General features: G+C 42.2%; 1 protein-coding gene across 5 annotated transcripts in view; it reads left to right on the top strand.

Annotated features, from left to right (window-relative positions):
• dclk1a (doublecortin-like kinase 1a) overlaps window positions 1–21,777 on the top strand; it is a 54,600-nt gene that overhangs the window by 3,553 nt on the left and 29,270 nt on the right. The window contains exons 1-4 of one of the 5 annotated variants that reach the window (XM_086308893.1): window positions 2,073–2,319; window positions 2,890–3,285; window positions 4,300–4,649; window positions 18,098–18,197. In XM_086308893.1, the coding sequence (XP_086165019.1) occupies window positions 2,925–3,285; window positions 4,300–4,649; window positions 18,098–18,197 (811 nt within the window). In that variant the 5' untranslated portion in view covers window positions 2,073–2,319; window positions 2,890–2,924. Of the gene's footprint in view, window positions 1–2,072; window positions 2,324–2,681; window positions 3,286–4,299; window positions 4,650–18,097; window positions 18,198–21,777 lie in introns of those variants that run through there. The other 4 variants (XM_086308891.1, XM_086308892.1, XM_086308894.1 and 1 more) reach the window with 4 other exon arrangements.

Genomic DNA, 21,777 nt, shown 5'->3' with positions numbered 1-21,777 from the left:
GTTTTTATGATTGTAAAACTGTCCACTTACATACATAATATACAAATAAAATCATACATGCCCACATGGAGGCTTAAAAGTCTTAACCACACACACTTCTCTTTATATCTGCTACGAGTCATGCTGTGCTACGCTTCAAGAGTTGGCCTCTATGAAGAATTGAAGAAATGAAGAACTTACCTAATTAGTATGGATGCAGTATTTCCAAGCTTATTTCATTCTGATTTTGTTCCACCCGGTCTGTAATTAGTCAGTGGCACTGGTGACACAAATGTAGATGGAAGCAATATATGTTTGAAATGCTTGATTACTATGAAATGCTGCTTGCTAACTGCAAGATACTGTATGATCCTAAGACAAACAGAGCTGCTTTCACAGTGTACCTCACATTTTGTCAGTTCTAATATCAGATATGTTTGTTTTAAGTCTACCACAATACCAAAATCCATTTCTCTGCGCTCTCATCTGTTATTTGAACAAAATGTGGAAATTTATAAATCTGACATATCTGACTCTCTTTTGAAAATCACATTATGTCTGAGAGTGTCATCTCCTCTCTGTTTGTGACGCACACCAAGTCCCCAAAATAGAAAAAAAATTGTGGGTGTGTTTTTTTAAATTATTTTATTTTAAATGTATTTATTTGTCTTTCACTCTCACACAGTAAAGAATTCATGGGCACTCACAGGCCACTTTATCAGGTACAAGTACTGGGTTGGACCCACATTTACACACATTGCTCTCAACAATGCTTATTTTGTTGTGGCGCAAATTCAGCAAGGTGCTGGACACGTTCCTCTGAGAGTTTGTACCATATTGACAGGATAGTGTCACACAGTTGCTGCAGATTTATTGGTTGCACATCCATCATAACCTCCTTAAACTACATCCCAAAGGAACTTTAGTGGACTGAAATCTGGTGACTGTTGAGGACATTCGAGTGCACTGAACTCATTGTCATGTTCAAGACACCAGTTTGTGTTGATCTGAGCTTTGGGACACGGTATGTTATCCTGCTGGAAGGACCCATCTTCTGATGGAAGCAGCCATGAGAATATGGGAGCACTGTGGTCATAAAGGGATGATCATGGCTAGCATGGTAGGCTGTGGTGTTTCATTATCACACACAAAGACACAGAGAAAGACTCTGTATTATTACTGATGAAAGTGACATCATCAAAACATAACGCTGTAAATAAAATAAACGAATGGCAAAGATGTGAGAAATTGACGGCACCTTCTTGTTCTTCTTTTTTTTTATCATCATCACTGGCACATATAAATGTTAGATAATACGCACATGCATGTGTGTGGTTCATTAGTGAGTGGTGGAGTGGGATTTTTGTAGTCTCTGGAGTCTATGATGTAGGTCAGCGGTCTTTATCTCTTCCTGCACTGTGAGACTGGTTCCTGTCTTAACCTCAAATTTCAAAGCTCATAGGAAGAAACGAGACAGAAGCATCATTTACATCTCTCAGTTCTCTGCGTTGATGAATTCAGTGTAACTGAACCTCTTTTGAGCTCATCCATACATTTAATTCCCAAGAAAAAAAAGTCTTCATACAGCAACAACAGTAAGTCATTGTAGAAGAAATACAGCATGTGGGTTTGTGTATAGAGTTAAAGTATTACATAACAACCCACGTGCAAATGTGGGTTAAACACAATGCTGCATTTACGATCAGTTAAGCTATAAATAATGATTTATGTGAAATATGAGGAGGGAATTAAACTGGAAAATAATCACAGAAAAATATCTGTTTTCTCTCTTTACTGAGCACCACAGTGATGATTTAAAATGCCACAAAGCAGGGTTGACACCACCATCCACCCACCTCAGTTGACGCGTGCTTTTGAGGGGCTGGGTGGGGGTGCAGGACCAACATCCTCCCCAGCACGGGTGGGAAGCGTGTGGTTGCATCCTAATGAGGGGTGGGGGCGCCGAATGAAAATCACGACAGAGTGACGTGGAGGAGGAGAGAGAAAGGGTGGGTGTAAAAAAAAAAAACAGAAAAGAGAATGGGAGGGGAAGCAGCTGCTACCAAGTCCATTTCCAGTCCAGCCTCTGCTGCTTGCTTTCTCACAACGCGCACACAAGCACACACACGCACGTATTCACTGGTTTGGTGTGGTGGGGCACATCAACCGGACAACAAAGAGACGCACAGGGGGGGCTCACACACTGCAGCCAGGACAGCATCACATATCACCGGCGTCCAGTGTCAGGGACGAGCGCACTGAACTCCTTTCTCACATCTGCTGGGAATTAAAGCGTCAGTCAGACTGGAGGTGACCGTCACAGAAGCGTTAATTGCTCGCGTAGGTAAGCCTGAGCAGTTGCTTTTTAAAATTATTATTATCATCTCATACCAGCGTGATTAACTGTTTTATTTGTGGTTTGCTGCAAAGTCTTGAAACACACTTTTATATGTTTTTAACGAGTCTTTTTGGGACTGCAGAATATAACCTGGCATATTTTAATGATGGGCATCTATAACCGATGTTGTGTTTTAACTCCGGCCCAGGAGGGATGTTGGTCCAGCTGCGGCTCTTCTGAATATTTATAGGGCCAAATTAATAGGTTATTATCGATTCGTGACCGAGGCTCTCCAGCCATCTGCGCGTCACAGTAGCTCGGGCGCACTGTCACACACAGCGTGGGTCGTCAAGAAGCGCACTGTCCACTGCTCGGCTTAAGAGCACTTAATCTGTCATTAGTGGGGTATTTTGAGACAGTGCGCCAGCGACGGATACCGGCTGGCGGTTATATCAGCCTTCCGAACCTCTCTTGGGTCGGATATTCATTTTCGGCACCTCCTTTTCATTTGTTATTCGGTAGTTCAAACTTTATCTTCTCCCTCCCCTCCCCTCCTCTTTGTTGTTTCCCAGACAGTACTGCCGTACTTGTGAGCCTCGGTAGCGAAATGGAGATGGAGCATTTTGACGAGCGGGACAAAGGTCAGAGGCACAGCCGCTCTAGTGCGAAGATGAACGGTGTGCTGAGTCCCACACACAGCGCCCACTGCAGTCTGTACCGGACCCGGACCCTGAAGACACTGAGTGCGGAGAAGAGAGCCAAGAAAGTCCGCTTCTACCGCAATGGAGACCGGTACTTCAATGGGATTGTGTACGCCATTTCTGCTGACAGGTTCCGGACCTTTGACGCCCTGCTGGCGGACCTGACCCGTTCCCTATCCGACAATGTCAACCTGCCTCAGGGCGTCCGGACCATATACACCCTGGATGGGTCAAAGAAAATCACCAATATTGAACAGCTAGTAGAAGGTCAGTATAAATACATATGTATATCTGCGACAATTCAAAGCACTGAGACACACTTCCTCTCATCTATGACCTTATCAACATGTTTGTGGTTATCTAACATAATAGGATGCCTCTCTTCTACTCTCTAAAAGAGTAAACACTCCCTGACCTGTGAGCTGAGGTGTTATGTGATCTTCCCTTGCTCCCCCTCCTGCTGCATAGAGTAAGGTCACTAACAAGACTGTAAATGTAAAGTAAGAAGCCCCAATGATAGATAATATGAAACAGCCTGTACATGATACTTTTAGGGGGCATTTCTTCACACAAAAAAGCCTAACCCAGTGAGCACACTGTAGATGACTGCTTTAAGATTATGCAACTCATTTGATGGCCAGATGGCGGTCCAGATATCCGGTGTGTCAGCTCAGGTTATCTTGGTCTGTTTTACTCTCTAAAAGTTACAAGCCAATATCATTAGGTCAGGAGGGGTGAAAGAGGAAGAGCTCTAAGCTGTTGGCAGCAGGTTTAGATGATATGGACTGTTGATTATGTGCAAACAGTAAAGAAAAAAAACAAACCTTTGACCTCAACATTGATAGGGTCCACTGACTCTGGCATAATTATCGCCTGAGATGGAAAGGTCGCTTCAGATCAATACAAAGCTGATCTGAGTAATCGCATTCGTCCAGTGATGAAACATCTCTATTGTGACGGGAGTGGCCTCCTCCAGGATTTAAAGGGCACCAGGGGTCACTGAATGGTTTGAGGGATCTGAAACCAATGTTAATCATATCCTTTATATGCACGTCGCTCTGAATATAGCAGAACAAATAAGAGTGTATATTTTTTTAAAGAATGGTGTTCACCCCTTCAGTAGAGTTTACCTTTAGATTCTCACCCAAATATATAGTTTTTACTCTTTATAATCTATTTCTTTTGCCAAAAGAAGCCTAAAGATTATCTCTTTTGTTTGGCTGTTTTCTAAATAATCCATCTTTGATACCCTCTCTTTTTTCCAACCCCCCATCCCAACAGGTGAAAGCTATGTTTGCAGTTCGACCGAAGCCTACAAAAAGTTGGATTACGCAAAGAACGTGAACCCCAACTGGTCAGTGAACGTCAAGGCTGCGGCAGCATCGTCCCGCGGGCTTCCGTCTCTGGGCAGCACCAAGACCACCGCCTCAGAGGGTCGCGAAAGCAAGGACTTCATCCGTCCGAAGCTTGTGACGGTGGTGCGGAGCGGAGTGAAGCCCCGGAAAGCAGTGAGGATTCTTCTGAACAAGAAAACAGCCCATTCCTATGAACAGGTCCTTACCGACATCACAGACGCCATAAAGCTCGACTCTGGAGTGGTGAAGAAGATCTACACGGTGGATGGCAAACGGGTGAGAATTCCTTACACGGTTCACTGATTTGTAGTTGTATGGAGTAAATAGAATTGCGCTTGCAGAAGATAAGCAGCCTGTTAGTGTTTGCATGGTATCAAAGAACATTAGACGTGGCTTTGAATTGGTTTTATTGTGGATGACATTGGCTGTTAGCCTGTATTAAATTCGAACTAAATCTCACAATGGAGCCAGTGGGAGATGTGTCACACATGATGAGTGTCTCCACTGAGAGACACACTCAGAAAAAGAGGGAGATATTATATGGCTGTTTTAGACTGGATTGGAGAAGGGAACTGAAGATCTATGGTCTGGTAAAGGAATCAAAAAAAGGGTGTAAATATTTAATGAACACGATCCTGAGCCTTTTATGAATGACGAACATTTTTGTCCCCGTTCACAGCCGGAACTGTGTAGGGAAAGAGCGGCACAGAGACTGAAAGAGGTCAAATGAAGGTAAAAAAAAGAAATCTATGAATGGAGTCTGAGTTCTCACCCACGCTGCAGCGATGTGTGCCAGAAATCATAGTCATACCCCCCCTTGATAGTCCACCCACCTAACCCGCTTCCTCTCTCAGTGGGTGGGAGGCAGACACTATAAAAAGAACAGGGTTTAAACCAGTTGTGTACGCAGACGTAGTGTGTGTACGTGGATCACACATATTCCTCTCTTTATGTCTGAGTGGAAACAGCACTGGACTTGACCTGCGTGGCAGCCGTGTGAGATCAAGTGCTCTTTCTCACACCTGTGTGTCAACAAGAGGACGGTGCAGAGAGAAAGAGGCCGTCTCTGCCAGCGTGTCAGGTTTTAGCTTATACTTCTGACATGCTTTAACTCCCCAGTCTCTTCCTGTTTGCTTTCATGTCCCCAACTCCATCCCTCACGCCAGCCCACATCATCATCATCATCATCATCGTTTCTGTCTGTGCATCTGTCCGTGCTCCCCCCGTCTCTCTCTCTGCCTCTCTCTAGGTCATGTCGTAAGTTATTGAATGCACCGCCAGCAGGAGCATCAGTTAAACAGATTGTACTGGATGTAAAGGGTGTCTGGCTACTTGGTGTCATACAGCTATCTCCTAATAGGGCGCTGTTTGACTCGTCTTAACAAATATTCTCTTTGCCTTGTGGTATTTTCATGCTTAATAGGCATTTTGATACACTGCGCTAGCATCTATCCCAACTCTAATCATTGATCTGCATGTGTTCGCACTGGTTTATGATCCCATTTCTGAAGCCACACTGTCTATTTAATGATCCACCGCTAACCCAGCAGGAAGTGACCTGCTGTTTGAACGCAGGCCCAGCCAATAACATCCTGGAATCGCCTTAAGAAACCTCCTGTCGGGGATTAAACTCACACTTTTGCCCAGTGCCCACTTCCTCTGCCACTGGTTACACTTATGTTGGAAATTACAGAATAAATTCTGCTCCTGCCACGTTCAGCCTTCTGCAATTTGAAGTAAGCGTATTACGGCTATGCTATTTTTAGTTAAAGTATTGATCGGGCCTGTAGGCATGGTAACACGCACACTGCCAAATTAGCTGGGCTGGGCTGAGTGCAGATCCAGCTCCTTCGCATTTTTATATCTGATTTTGTACGTAGGTGTCGATTAATGCCTGTGGGAGAGTTTGCGATTATGTTATTAAGAGAGGAGAAAAAGGGGAGAATGTGGGATTCAACTTGTAAGGTGGGAATTACTGGTGAATAAGCAGCGAGCAAAAGGGTTCAGAACATTTTTGCGTGGCTACAAAAAGGGGAACTCATTAAAGAAATTTAACCTCAGCATGTTTTTTTTTAAGTACCAATGAATGAACTATTATGTCTGAATAAGCATAGGAGTAACATTTTGGATAAATAATGGCAGGGGTTACCTAATGTACCTTTTGACATATCAGAAGTGTGCCAAAGGTAATTTCCTAAGGATAAAGGGACTTTAAGGTTTAAGTAGAGTGTGCGCGCAGGTGCATGCTCGCGTCCTTGCATGGTTTTGCCTGTGTGGCCTGCTGCCGTCAGCTGAGCCGCGTCAGTCATTGAGCCTACGGCAGAAGTAGGTTTCTGGGCCTTGCTGGCAGTAGCGTCGAGTCCCAACAGAGCTGCAGAGCCTAGAGAGAGAGAGAGAGAGAGAGAGAGAGAGAGAGAGAGCTTGTGAAAACCAGAGCTTGGGCTTCTTTCCTTCATTAACCCCTGTAATGAGGACAGAGTCAGTGCGGAAGGGTTTACGTGTACGTGAAAAACGATCTTCAGAAGTTCAGTTCAAGGAAAAACATGCATATAGATGCTGCTGAGGGAATGTGTTTAGCTGTCAGTCATTTGGTTACACCTGTTCATTTCTATATGCAGGTTCAGGTGCATGTATGAATCTGTACCTGACTGTGTGCAGTGTTTCAGGTCTTTTGGTTGAAATGAAAGCAATCGTCTTTGGGAAACGCTGGGATATTTCTGCAGTGCTTGTTATGTTAGTATGTTATGTAATCTCAAACAGTCTTATAATAACATGCCCCGATTAAGAAATACATACTACATATAATACATATATAAATTAGATCTGATTCTTAGTTTGAACAGGCATTAAGTAACACATTTCTGCACTTAGTGCCGCCAGTACATTTTAGTCAGTAATAATAAAGTATTAGGATGTTCTAAATCCTGCATACCTACGTGTTTATCTACAGTAATGCATGTATGCAATATAAATGGTAAATGGCCTGCATTTGTATAGCGCTTTTCTAGTCCCTAAGGACCCCAAAGCGCTTCACACTACATTCAGTCATTCACCCATTCACACACACATTCACACACTGGCGATGGCAAGCTACATTGTAGCCACAGCTGCCCTGGGGCGCACTGACAGAGGCGAGGCTGCCGGACACTGGCGCCACCGGGCCCTCTGACCACCACCAGTAGGCAAACACGGGGTTAGTATCTTGCCCAAGGATATTTGGCATGCAGCTAGGAGGAAGCCTGGGATCAAACCACCGACCTTCTGATTAGTGGCTGACCTGCTCTGCCACCTGAGCTACAGCCACCCCGGATAATGCATGCGATGGAGATTGGACAAGTTGTGAACTCTCTCCGTGAGCTCATTCCACCGTGTCCATTTGGATATCATATTTCCGACTGTAATGCAAGAATCTAGATCAAGTTCCGACCCCCACTATACTGCTACATTGATGCTAACATGCTGGTCTCTTAGTATCTGATAGCTGTTATTTTTAGCTCCATCCTTTCGCCTTTGGGGTTACCACAAATCTCCTATTTCTCGGCAAACTCTTAACCCTGCCAGTTTATATGAAGATTTGATCTAGTTGCTTAGGAACCAGCAAACCTGATGTGATATCATAGCATGGTGGGATTGTGTAGCTTGGTCGGTCTTAGGAGAACAGAGACGAGCCATAAGTGGCTTAGGACACAGACACGGCTGGCCTATTAATACTTTTGAGCTGTGTTCACACACACACACACACACACACTATGTAGGACCCCAGCTGCCAGCCTTGAGCCTGCTGAGGCCACTTAGCATGGATAGTGACACACACCCTTTTTTGAATGGATTCATCTAGATTTCTGCTCATGCATCGCTGGCCATTAACTGCAGGCACTTGATGCTGATTACTCATTTCTAAGGTCGGTTGCATTCTATTATTCAGAGTCTCATTACTCAGACCTTGTAGTTTGTACCTCAGGGGGTTGAGCACAGGGAAATAGTAGCATTCTCACATTAAGCGCTAATGCTAATGCTAAAGCTAAAACACGCATAAAAAAGGGGACACTTACCCAAAGTGGTATAAATGCTTACAGAAAAGGTTTTAAAATGGAAAAAATATGCAAAACAAAGAGAAAAAACTGCTAAAGAAGAGGAGCTGGCAAACAGTCAATTAACTTCCATAAAGTTAGAAGACAAAAAAAACCATGAAATATTTGAAATCATTGGTAAATTAAGCAGCATAGGCTGATATGCTATTTTTGTTCTCTAAACTGAACAAGGTGGAACATTACTTGAGTCCACACTTCTCCTAAAGCATCATATCATATCATTAAGTTTAATGCCATGGTGGCCATGTTGCTTTAGGGTTAATGGCATCAGCCTGTCTACTTGTTCGTCCCTTCAATGATGAAATTATGCTAAATTATAGAAAAAAACCACAACACTGTTACATGTAAGTTGCTGTTTGCTGCCAATTAATTTGATTTAATTTAAAGAGGTTATGCACTGTTCATCTCCTTTTCCATTATATTCTTATGTCAACCCTCTTTTACATTTGGTATTAAAAAACAACATAATAACGTCTCTTAAGGTGAGGTAGAGGTTACTTGTAGGAGTGATGAACTACTTGTTCACTATCTGCAGTGCAGCTCTCGCTTCTTTAACTGCATTGTTGGCTTGTCCTTCTGCTTGTTGGCAAGGCAAAAGAATCTCTTATATCCTTTTATCGTCATCTTCTGTTTCCTCTGCAACCTCCTTTTTCTCCACCACGCCCCCTTTTAAAATTTTCTCTCCACCCATGACTGCATCTGTTCTATTTGCATCTTCATATATTATTCATCCTCATCACCCAGTTTTCAATCCCCACATCTTTACGTCCTCTGGTCTTATATGTCCTCTCTCCTAACTTTTCTCAGTATGTCTGTCACTTTGCCGGCAGCCTTCCGCTGTTTTCTTTTTTTCATGGCTGTCTAGTCTTCATTTAATTAGCACACTCGACATGCATCCCCAAATCCAAGAGGCTGCAACATATGGCATTGCTCTTTCTGCCCCCCCACCCTCCCTACCCACCCTCCTTTTTTTTTTTTTTGCACATTACTCCATATTTGCTTTGTTTTTCATTGTTTTAATTGTGCCTGTCTCCTTTCTCCCTCTGAGTCTGAATCCAGCTCTGCAGTGACTATAGACAAGGTGCTACATTAGTGATACTTACAGAACGCAAGGACAGCAATTATGTTATGCTCATATGCAAAGCATTAGATCTTGTTATTCGCTGCGGGATGTATTTAATGTTGATGATGTCACCTTTTCTGTATATGAGGATCGTGGGAAGCAGAGCCCCCATCTGCTCCTGCTGTTCTGCTGAGTCACAGTTACTCAGCACAGTGTGGATATGTGTATTTGTTGCTAGTACATAGTCAATTTGTTACTGTGGAGTGTAGTTTTGCATTCCCAAGCAGAAATGCTAAGACTATACTGCTGTTTTTGTGTGTAAACAGGCAATATAGAAGGCTTTTTTGTCAGGCTGTCTGTCTGTCCGTCTGTTTCCTTCTGGTTTGGTAAACCAGTCTGTGTGTGTGTGTGTCTTGGTCCACCAGTGAAGAGTGACTGTAGCAGATTGGAGAGCCTATTGTAGTCAGAGGATCTGCTGCCAAATTAGGATCGATGGCAGACGTTTCCAGCCCTGGCAGACTGTTCAGGACTTAGTCACACCACAACTTTATCACACGCACACACGCACACGCACATGCATATACATATACATATACAGTCTGACTCATTCACTTCCTGAGTCACTCGTTCTCTAATCTGCCTCAAATGAATCTGCATTTGAAAGATTGGATTCCAGCTTCATGCTTTTGGCTGCTTAAAGAGTCGGACTGACACATATCATCTGTCAGATTAGATTTTGTCTAATGTGACAGAAGATATATCTTATTTGAACAAAGCTTATCCAGGCCAGCTGGAAGGCAAAAATGCCGTGCTTTGTTAATAAACACCTCAGAAGTTTTAAAATCGCAAAAGATAAATGTTAATGTGTGGCTAACAGAACCAAACTTTCAGAAGCAAAATCTTTGCATCCTTTATGACCAAGAGTTGTATTTAATGCAGTAGTGGGTAGTCAGCACAACTCACTACACTTATTATTATGCATTTTTTTAATGGTGTCATGAATGTTTTTTAAACCATCATCAGAGCCTGCACTATTGCTCATTGTTCTTTATTTCTGTCTATCAGCATCAACTTCAAAAGGTCAGAGTTTAATCTGCATGTTATGCATTATAGAGTAGTGCATGTTTGTCTTTCCTCTATTATTGCAGTTAAAAAAGGCTGAAGTTACATTTTAATTGGAAGCCATATTGGAAGATTTGTTTAGCCGTGGTTGAGTCAGTCAGACTTGGACTGACGACTTATTTGTTCTTGATTTATTGGTAAATGTTTGTTTATGTTTATTGCAAGTAGCATATTGGGACCGCATCCTTATCCAGCCTCGTTTTGTATAATAATTAACCTGATTTTGAATCCTTGCCACAGGTTTTATTTTCTTCTGTTAGTTGAGCAAAATAAGACATTTCAAAGCATTTGTCAGAAAAAAGTATGATGGAATTTACATTTTATGGATTAATTGAGAGCGTGATCAGCAGGTGAATCAACCATGAAAGAGTATTCCATCTCAGCCCTCAAGTTTGTTCTGCTTAGCAGTTAGTTAGACTGCTTCCTCGCTGCTCACTTAATTGATCCCATGGCACCCGCTTACTTAGGCTCTAAAAACCTGTTTTAGCTCATTAATTCAGCATACATTCGTATTTTATGCATCACACACACGTGCTCCTGCACGCGCACCGGTTTCCCACTATTGGCTGAAACCAGTAGCTTGAAAGAGAAAGAAGGAGGAAAAACATCTTTACACAAATGAATGACAGGAAGATGTTGTCAAATTTAGAAAGACGTGCATCAAACAGCTTCACAAGAAAGTTTGCTTTCCCCCTGTGGAGGCCAGAAGCAGTTACACAAGCTGTTATGCAACAAAGCATCCAGCCAGGCAGGCAGGCAGCCTGCTGCTCTGGTTTGAGGTGAACGCAGTAACACCAGCGCCAACTCAGCCTGCTGCACAGTTAATTGGCCCCACATCAATGCTACTTTTTGTTTCTTCTGTTTGCTTTCCCCCCGGTTCTTCCTGCCATCCCTTGTTCCCCGCTCCTCTCTGTCAGTTCACATTCAGTTTCTGGTGAAACTGGGCTCTTTGCGTTGTGCTGATTAAATCAGCGGGAGGTCACGTGTAAATTCACCGTCAGGGTACGGACAGTGTCCTGATCTCTGTTAGATCACTGTCTCTCTGTCCTTTAGTCAGGTGGCTCTGCACTTCTCTGCGTCTCCTCTGGGTCTACGAGGACATTAGGAGGTGATTAGAAGAATAAGGAAATTAGCTTTAGTTGTTTCATGTGAGAATGTTTTTGGTGATGCTTTATTGCTGCTTAAATATTAAAGCTTTGTCAGTCAGTGTCATGGTTTTTTTTCTTCACATCAGAGGCTCTGAATGATAGAAACAAACACTTTACCCTTTGTTGTTTCTGTATATCCATATTTGTGTCAGAGCATCTGTCAGTTAATCCGTCAGTCTGTGTGTCTGTCAGTTCCATCTGTCTACCCTCCCATCTTCGGTATCCTTACAAGGAAAGTTTTTTTTCAGAGCAGCGTGAAAGGCCCTGTTGGCTCGCTACGGTCGATTCAGCACCACAGACAGCTCCTCCTCAGTCTGAGACGTGGCATTTCCGTGGGCTGGATTATGTTGACCTCACCATCTATTGTGGTGCAAAAGATTAGTGGTTGAATCTTCTTTTCTTCTCCTTCTGCTCTTGTTTCTTTTTTTTTAAATTCTGGAATTGTAGCCATATGTTTGACTAAGTTTGTTAACAGAGAAAGAAAAAACATTTTAAAAAGTACCCAAAAATGAGGTGCAGGAAGGGTACAGACTCATTTGTATTTTTGTTTTCTTTTTTAATTAATTGGGATTATTTCTGGTTCATAAAAGTCATTGAATGATCAAAATCACAAACTCCCACCTATGCTGATTTGTTCAAAAGCCAACAATATCAACTGAGTGACTAGTGATGTGAAATCAAGAGTACGAACTAAGTGAAATTTAAGCAGAATTCAACCTCCTGTTACCTAGTAGTAAATACAATTGCATGCAGCCTCACGTAGTTACACATTATCGTCTCTATCTATGATTGGCTGTCAGAAATTCCCACTAAAATGTGACAGGAGCTGACAGGTGTGTCTTCCACCTGTCAGCTCCTGAAATCAGACAGAGGGACATAAATAGGCGATCCAAATGAGTAGAGCGAGAAGTGTTGTCACTGATCATTTGCTACCAGCATATGATTCACGAGAGCGGATGGAAAGTGAGAGCCAGGCAGATGCTTTGATTTAAATGTGTGTGTGTGCATTTTTCCTTGCCAAATAAGCATTAACACTGTATATGCCATATGTTATGTGCGATCTTATAAAAAACAGGATAGATGCTATGACTCACAGTAGATTAATCTGCATACTTAAACTGTTTTCATGTGTTTTTTAAAGTTCTTTTGAGTCCCAGATGTTCCTACTTAAGCTTTACGTAGGCGAATTTAGGTGAATACATTTGCATATGTTTAATTTCAATTGTAGGTTGTTCTTTTGTCATTACATTTATGTGCTTCAGTTCTCTTGATTCAAGGTAAATTGAGTCAATTTCTTTTTTCATTTGTGGGATTTTGTACTGGCTGTGTCCTCTTCCTGTGATTATTAACCAGCGCCACCGTGTGGTGGCAGTTATTTCCCTGCGTCAGTTTCTCATCCACCTTTGCTGTGATGTTCTGGACATTGCATTAGCTGCGACACCGTGTAAGACCAAAACCTGCAGGTTTCCCCAGATATGATTTGTATTTGTGCTGAAAGACAAAATGAAAAGCAAATAGAAGAAAGAGCGAGGAACAGACACGTCATGGAGTTAGGTGATTCTACACTAGATGGCGCAGTGGCGACATAAAACAGCTTCATAATGGCCTGTTGGTTGTTTTATGCACGATGATCGGGAGCTGGAGGCTTATTCTGCAAGGATTTCTCTAACTGTTTTTTTTTCCATTGTGGAAAATAAACAAAACTTGCCCCCATTGTTATATAAAACACAGTGATACCTATTAAACTGGCCTGTTAAGCGTGATAGCAGTGGACAGTAAAGGAAGAAGTTCAGGGTCAGGCCCATAAGGCCCAGCAAAGAATAAGCTGACATTTTTTTCCTTACTGGTGCTGAGCTGATGGGAAGATTATGAAATCTCCACACTCCTCTGCTCTCCTCTCACTGTTTTAGACTAGATTAGATTTAGATGAGTCTTTTCCTCCGGTGCTCCGTTTCTCTCACCCCGGCCTTGTTTATAGCAGCAGTAGATGTTGTGTAACTGTGCTGGTTCTCTGGGAGAAGGGAGCATCAGAAACATCAAAGTGGCTTGTTTTGTCATTGGGCTCGGATAAGGGCTCGGAGCAGCAGTCAGGAATAAATCTTCTCCGCTGCCCCCCCCCCCCCCCCCCCCCCTGTTTGCTTCCTCTCTAACTCAGGGGATTTGATGATTTGGTTTAATCTCTCTCTGATTTTCTTTTTGATTGTTTTCTTTTCCTTTTGTTCTCTTCACCTTTACCAGCTCACTCATCTCTTCATCATCAGTTGATCCATCTTCCTGAGTGTTTCAGAAAAGCGCTTCTTCCTCTCGCAACATCTTTTTTTCACCATTAACCAGGTCATTTGCCACAAGGGCGTGTTTCTGCATTTGTGTGAATGAAGCAGATCATATCATACTATGAGCAAATCATACTCATAGTAGGTAAAATATTAATAATGGAGCTCTCTTATCACCATGTACGCATTGTTGCAGTCAGTGGCATGCATCAACCATGCAACAGTGCCTTAAGGGCATCATCACCATGGCAGCTATACTTTTACTCACCAGTCTCAGTAGACAGTTTGTGTTTGTGTGTTGCTCATTAGCTGCCCCAGATGAAACTCGTCCTTATCTTCCCGTCCTTATCATCCCTGAATCCTCATTCTTTCGCTTATTTATCTTATTACACTCTGCTTTTTCCCCTCCGTGTTTGCCCAGTATTTGCCCAGTGTTCTCAGGTTGATATGCTTCAAATATCCTAATTTCAAACAAGGGTCTTTGTTAAATAGCAGCAGTCCTGGCTTAAGGACTCAATCTAACTGCTTCAGAGCAGCAGATGTATACAGATATATAGAGCCCTCTGCTCCAGTCCTGCACAAATTGATTGGAACAACAGGATGTGCGTCATGCCAATAAAGATCACAGATTTCAAAAGAGCCCAAGTTTTAAATCGATGAGGCTCAAACGAAGAGTCTTAGACGTCAAAAGAAAAATCTTTCCATTAGAGATGAAACAACTAGTGGATCAATATTTGCACTCAACATTTTGCAGTTGTAGCTCCTCAAATCAGAGAGCATTGTTGGCTCATTTTCTTTTATATAGTGTATACAACATAAACATTGTTAGAATAGCTCTAATAAAGAAACTTTTTTAGAGATCATAGATTTGTGCATAAAAATGCATATATAAGAGTCATTTCTACAGTCTCTGGTATGGATGAACACACAAAAATATACTGGTTCATATTGATTAATAAACAGTTGTGCAAATGCAAGGCTGTATTAAACTAAAACCATCAAAAGAAATATTTGTTTAAAGTAATTTTTCTGTGTTTAAAAAAAAGTGCAAAGGTGCTGAGACTTAGCATGATAATTACTATAATTGCATGCAGTACAAGAGGGCAAAAGGTAGAGGGCGAGGACAGTTTGGCAGTTTTTGCAAAAAGGAGAGAGCCACATGTGTTGGTTTATGTTATGCTGTCTGTTATACACCTGGAGACAAAATCTGTGTGGTTGCACTTTTTTCTTGTTTTTAGGGACGTAAATGAGAAATACACAATATAGCATATGGTGAGCCCATAGGATGGCAAGTCCATGTCGTGCTTTTGGGCTGTGCCTGGCTGGCCTCTTGGAGTTAGATGAGGTGCTTTGGGCATCTGGCTAGGGGACCTCCTTTTCACCTCCTAGATGAGATGTTTCAGGCATGTTCTGCTGGGAGGGGGATGCAGAGCAGACCCAGGATACTCTGGAGAGGTTATTTCTCTCAGCTGACTTGGGTTTCCTGTGGTTTCCTGCAGACATCAGTGGTCAGAGTGCTTGCTGCGACCACACATGCTGCAAGAAGTTAACCACTGAGCCCATACAGCTGATAGGGGACACTGCCACAGCAGCTGAGAGCGGCTCAAGATGGCTATGATTAATGAGAGCTTGCAGGTAAACCCTAACCTTGTCTTCATCACTCAGGTAACCTTGACACACCTACTGAAGGGTTCCCAGGAAAGTGAGCACTCTCACCACCTCGCCTGTCCTTGATTATGACAAGAAAGCCATTACATCCAGTTGCTTCAGCTTATAGCAAAGCATCTTTGACATTTGTTTCACCCTGTCAGATCAGTAGTTCAAATTGCAAAGATATCATCAGGACTCAGAAGCTCAACATCTCTCATCTCTCTCTCAAAAACAAGGTCACAATTGTGTTTGATTATCTAAACAATTGGCAATTCATTTTCTTTCAGTCAGCTCATTAATTAATTGACCAAGCAGCATGCGTCATTAGAGAGTGACTGATGTAACGTAGGCTGTGTAAAGACAAAGAGAGATGCGTTCATTGGAGCATCACAGGTGACAGATTCAGCTTGCTGCAACTAAACACGAGTGTATGTGAGACCAAAGTTTGCCTGAGCCTGAAGCAGCCAATAACATTATCAGTGACAAACTTTTCAGTAATCGCTGTGCTTTCAAAGTAGAAGTTGTGTTCAGTGTACTGTAAGCACAAAATCTGATATCACTTCGAAAAAAATGTGAAAAATACTCGAATTAAAAAACTTTACCTTTAGAGAAGTGGCCAAGTCGTCAGCACTGACGCACTTGGGAAATGTTTCCGGCATCTGTATCACGCCATCTTGTTAGGAAGTTGAGCTGCTCGCCCCTGAAATAATCACCAGCGCTATCAGGGGACATCAGGGAACAAAGCAATATGCACTCTGTTATGAAACTGGAGTAATATCATTTCCACACGCAGACACACACACACACACACACACACACACACACACGCACACATATGCAGACACACACACACACACACACACACGCACACATATGCAGACACACACAAGCATTAATTAAAAAAGTTAAATGAAAGTGATCCATACTCCACAGAGAGCCTGTGCCTGAGATTAAACTTGTTTTCTATCTCCCCGCTGGCTCATCTGTGGGTCTACGGGGGGTAAAGCAGGACAACTCCCTTCTTGACACACACAGACGCACACACAGAATGGCCTCTTTGCTGTTTATTTGGCATTTTGCTGATAATGCTGTTACATCATTTGTGACTTTCTTTTGGGGCACTGATTGGTGGCTAATGGGAATCTAAATGGATTCTTAGATGCTAATTGCCATGAAAATGCAATAACTGAAGCTTTGTGTTTGTGTGCTAACTTCAGGCGGTGTTACACTTGCATGCAGCCTAAACTATAATAGCTCCTAATAGGTTTTTGGTAGGAGATTTGTCATACTAGATGAATGAACTATTGTCTTCCAGTAAATCCCTTTCTGACTGTACCGTTTCCAGTGGAGAAATATCATTTGGAATATTGATGTCTTGGAATTGAAGTGTGATGGTTGGCCTTTGGGGTGTAATTAAAGTTATTTGAGCAATTCACGCAGCGTTTAGATCAGATATGGAATTAGCTGTTGACTAAATCAAATAGGAAAAAAATGAACGGTGGTGTGCTTTTCATCCTGTTTGTCATCATAAACAGCCCATTGCTGAGGTTTCTTCCTGGTAGAGAACCAGTGATCTTACAAATTAAAAAGGCACATAACACCTGTCTTGTGCTGCAGCTGAAGATTTGTGAACAATGTGTTTATTAGGCGTGTCTTAATGAAATGGTGTCCATCTGTAGACAGCCTTAAAAAATAATCCAACACTAACTGTGGTGTTAACCAAATCTGTGGCTTTGGTTTTAACTGCACATTAGGGAGCTCATCAAATAATGACAGCGACGCCTTCAGAGTCCTTTTATCCGTAGGTCCGTCTACCTCATCCATCCTTCTCTTTGTTATTCACCACCATTTATAAGATACTGGCCTTCATTTAACCCCACTTGCTTCTCTGGATGTCCGGTGCATGAGCTACGGTGCATCAACAAATTAGTGAGTCAGCAAGGTCCCATTATAGTTACTGATAGACTGATTAGGTGCAGAAGCAGCACAGCGCTGCTGCTTGGGGACTTGTCGGGAACATGGACTGTCTATAAAGAGGTTTGGCGAGCACACAAAATGAACCAAACAAAACCAGCACGCACACACCTCTGGTGTTCTTCACAGTCCTCGGGCTCAGTGAATGTGCCCCTTCACCCGAGCACAGGCAGAGGAAGCCAGTGTTGTGAGCATGCACAATGCAGAGTATGTGAGTGGCTCTCGCAGTTTGCAATGTATACATACAAACACTATCAGCAGCTTACAAGTGACTAAAGTAGACTATGTGACTAAATTTGCCAACATGTTAGCAAATTGCTGTTGTCAGAAAATCTCATTTTCCTGAATAAAACGTTGAGCATTTATCCAACCTTACAAAAACTGAACTCTTCCATCTTTTCAGGTGTCATGCCTGCAGGACTTCTTTGGTGACGAGGACATCTTCGTGGCTTGTGGACCAGAGAAGTTCCGCTATCAAGATGACTTGATGCTGGATGAAAGTGGTGAGAAATACCTTCTGTTACATTTCTATCCTCACGTTTCCTATTTTATTCTTCCCTCCCTTCCTTACTTTCTATTTTCTATCAAATTAACCAAATCTTTTTTTTTAAACCATTAGTCATTTTATAAGCACTCTTTAAATGACCCCAACTTTGTTATTGTTACGGTTTGACGGGGAGAACTCAAGCGCAGGACTCCAGAATCAGCTGTACACAATAATTTATTTACAGAATCCACCTTGTGTATTTACAGGAAGTGCAGGGCAGTGCTATATACAATTAAGTGAGCGACGGGGCTCTGGGGAAATCCAAGGGGGTAGTCACGCGTTCTCCAACTCTCCACACTCACGGCCACAGGTTCACTCATCCACACTCGACACAAAGAATCACACGGGGAGGGAATCCAGGAGGAGAGACGGGGAGACGAGGAATAGTTACACAGTTCACTTCTAAACATTTGACTTAGCTTTGCTGTAGACTTGACTTTCACTAACGCGTGGCAGACAACGATCCAGCGAAGAACAGCAGTCACCTCCTGGCTTAAATGCTGACCGCCCTGATTAGGCTCAGTTGTTTCCTCCCACCGAGGGCGTGAACCCACAATGACAAGAGGAGAGAGAGAGAGTGGAAGTTGGAGAGAAAGATAGAAAAATCCTCAGATCAGCTGGACACTGATCCTGCTGGGTGTGACAGTTACTATTTGTGCTAGAGACAAAAGGAAAATACTTTTGGAAAGAATAGAAGATATTTGGTGTATCATGGCAGCACAGAGCTGTCATAAGGTACTGCTTTCTGAACACAGCTCTTCCTTCATTAGCATAACTTCTCAACCACTTTAGGCTAGAGAGAAAATTCAAAGGATTCCTGAACGATAACAATTATTTTGACATTTTACAGCCAAAATTACAAAATAAGTCCAGGGTCCTGCATGATACTTGGGTGATAAAGGGCTAAGTACATGCACGTCATCATAAAACATTTCAGTGAATAAAATAAAAAAAACATTACCGGTAATCTTCCTGGTTCAACCCTCTGCTTGATGTCCAACACATTTTACATTTTGGGCCACAAACAGCCCACTTTGACCAGTGAAAGTCCCATTTCTGTCAGTGTAAAAGAAATTTAAGTACACATTTCACCCTGGAGATATCTTCATATAAAAACTGTCTGTTTCTCTTCATGATGAAGCAATGCTGCTGACACTTTGGGCTAAAGTTGCAAGAAATAAATGTATAAAATTGCAATAAAAAAAAGGTTTGGTAGCTTGTTGCCCTGACTGTGTTGGAATTGTAACACAGAAGAGTTTTGCTAATTCACAGCACGATTTGTCTCACTAAAATAAAACAAGATCTTTTCTGTCATTTAATTGTTTTTTCTATTACTTTTTAACTGGTGTTGTACAAATGTAGCAAAGGCTGTAAAACTAAAAAGCAGTTCAATAACCGAAATTTATGTCCTCATACATTTTTTCCGAAGCCATTGCATGGGCCAAACTGGAGTTTTTGAAAGGCCCATTCTGGCCACCGGGCCTCATGTTCGACACCCCAGCTGTAGGCTGTCTACTTCATCCTCTCCTCTCGGTCCACTGCACTTAAACCACCGTCTAACCTATTTTACCATTGTTCCTCTCCCTCTTTTCTGCCTGTCTCCCCACCGCTATCCACTGAGGATGTGTTCTGTCCTCACTTTACCCATCTGTGTGTGCTGCTGCCTGTCTCTCTCCCCCTTCCCTTCACTCCTGCCATTTAGTGCTCATCTGTATTCTTACCCTCTCATCTCTCTTCCTGTCTCCTACATGAATGAGTGTGCACTGGGTTTTGTTGAAAGGTTTATTCAATTTATTTGTTTCCCAGGTATCCATCCCGCCATGGTTGCAAACCTCCGCCCCCTACCCTCTTTTGTCTCCCTTTTCCCCTCACTCCTCCTCCTCACTGTTCTTTCATTTGGAGCACATTGTGCCTTCCTGCTTTCATTAGCTATGTCTTCCTTTGGTAACCTTCCTCTGTCTTGAGAATGATAACAACAAAACTTTTTCCTTCATGCAGCAAGGTTTATAAGCCTGTGATTCGACTATGTTTAATTAATTACTGACGATTGTCTCCATAAGCATTTTAAACCAATCACTTATAGCTAAGAAGCACCTCTTATCCGTGTGATGAAAATTTAATTATCTGCCCACGCTTGCTACAACTGTGTGTGAACAAAAAACACACTAACAGCACAGCAAGCATGCCCACTGTCGTCCTTGCTCTTAGAGTAGAGTACATTAGTACATTTTCTAGTACATCAGGATTTGCTGTATTTTCTTGCTGGAAGAATACAATAGGGTCATTTCCGCCTCAAAGCTTCCTCCAAATTTGTTTTTTGAGCTGCTGTTGTGAAAATCTGTAAATCTGTGGAGTTCAGCTGCCTGTTTTCGGTTTCTTTTCATGTATTCCCAGTTTGTCTCAATGATGTTGAAATAAGGGCTCTGTGAGGACCACAGAAGTGGTTGCAGGGCTGCTTGTTCTTGTGTCTCTGCCTGTATCGTAGGCTGCTGTCATGCTACTGAGTGAAGACTAGTCAGACAGCTCCCTGATGAAAACACGTGTTTGAAGAATCCAGATATGTCAAACTCAAGCCTGTACATCTCTAACTTTCACCTAAAACTGCGTTTAAACTTCAAGCGTTGATTTCTGACCTTGTGTTGACTATTTAATGTGTGAAGGACATAAAGGCCTGGTAATGTAATCGTAATTCAGTTAATTATACTATAGTGATCTAAAGGAAAGTTTTCAGGCGCCCATGTTTATATTTTGCTAGAAAAGTGTGAAATAGGTCCAAAGATGCATTTGTGCAAATACATAATAACAGGCAAAAACTGAGGTTGTATAAATCTAATGAGCCTGAAAGTCAATGTTTGGTATTCCCATCTTTATTCTTGCACACAGCCTGAATGCTCTTAGGCAAGCCATCTTTTAAGTAGTCTTCAGGAATAGTTCTCCAGGCTTCTTGAAGGATGTTCAAAGCTTCCTTTTTTTTCTGTTTTCTGTCAAGATGATCTCACGCTGCTTCAGTAATATTAAGGTTCAGGCTCTGGAGAGGCCAATCCATGACTGATATAGAGTTTGTGTGTTTTTCTATTCAGGTGTGCTTTACGGCAGCGGGAGTGTGTTTGGGATCTTTCGCATAAGACCTGTTGTCACTAATTTTCCGTTCAGTTCTTGTGTAATTTGGCATCCATAAGTCTTTGTTCTCTATTTATCTTCCTTGAGAATGGCTTCTTAACAGGTACACTTCCATTAAGACCATTTCTGATGAGACTTCAGTGAGCATTAGATTTATTAACTGAAGGGACAGATGTTGTTGGTACAAAAATACTATTTTAAGTCTGTCAAACTGTGTTATCTGTATTATTTTTCATAGACTCATCTAAAGAAATTGGAACAAATAATGTGTTTTGTTCAGGCTCCTAGTAACAAAGTGGCTAAAGATACTATTTAAAATGGATTCTGTGTTATCCGTTACGTGTGGACACAACACTGGTCATTCCTTGTGTTATGTGCGTTTTTTAAGCCTGAATGATTGATGGGTCAGTGTTAAG

The sequence above is a fragment of the Aulonocara sp. 'chitande type north' Nkhata Bay genome, linkage group LG10, assembly GCF_057382095.1.
Source record: "Aulonocara sp. 'chitande type north' Nkhata Bay isolate Kocher_YH1m ecotype deep benthic linkage group LG10, A_spYH_male_GT1.1, whole genome shotgun sequence".
Lineage (NCBI taxonomy): Eukaryota > Metazoa > Chordata > Actinopteri > Cichliformes > Cichlidae > Aulonocara > Aulonocara sp. 'chitande type north' Nkhata Bay.
The sequence above is the reverse complement of the archived record's forward strand: the minus strand, read 5'-3'. Positions and strand labels throughout refer to the sequence as shown.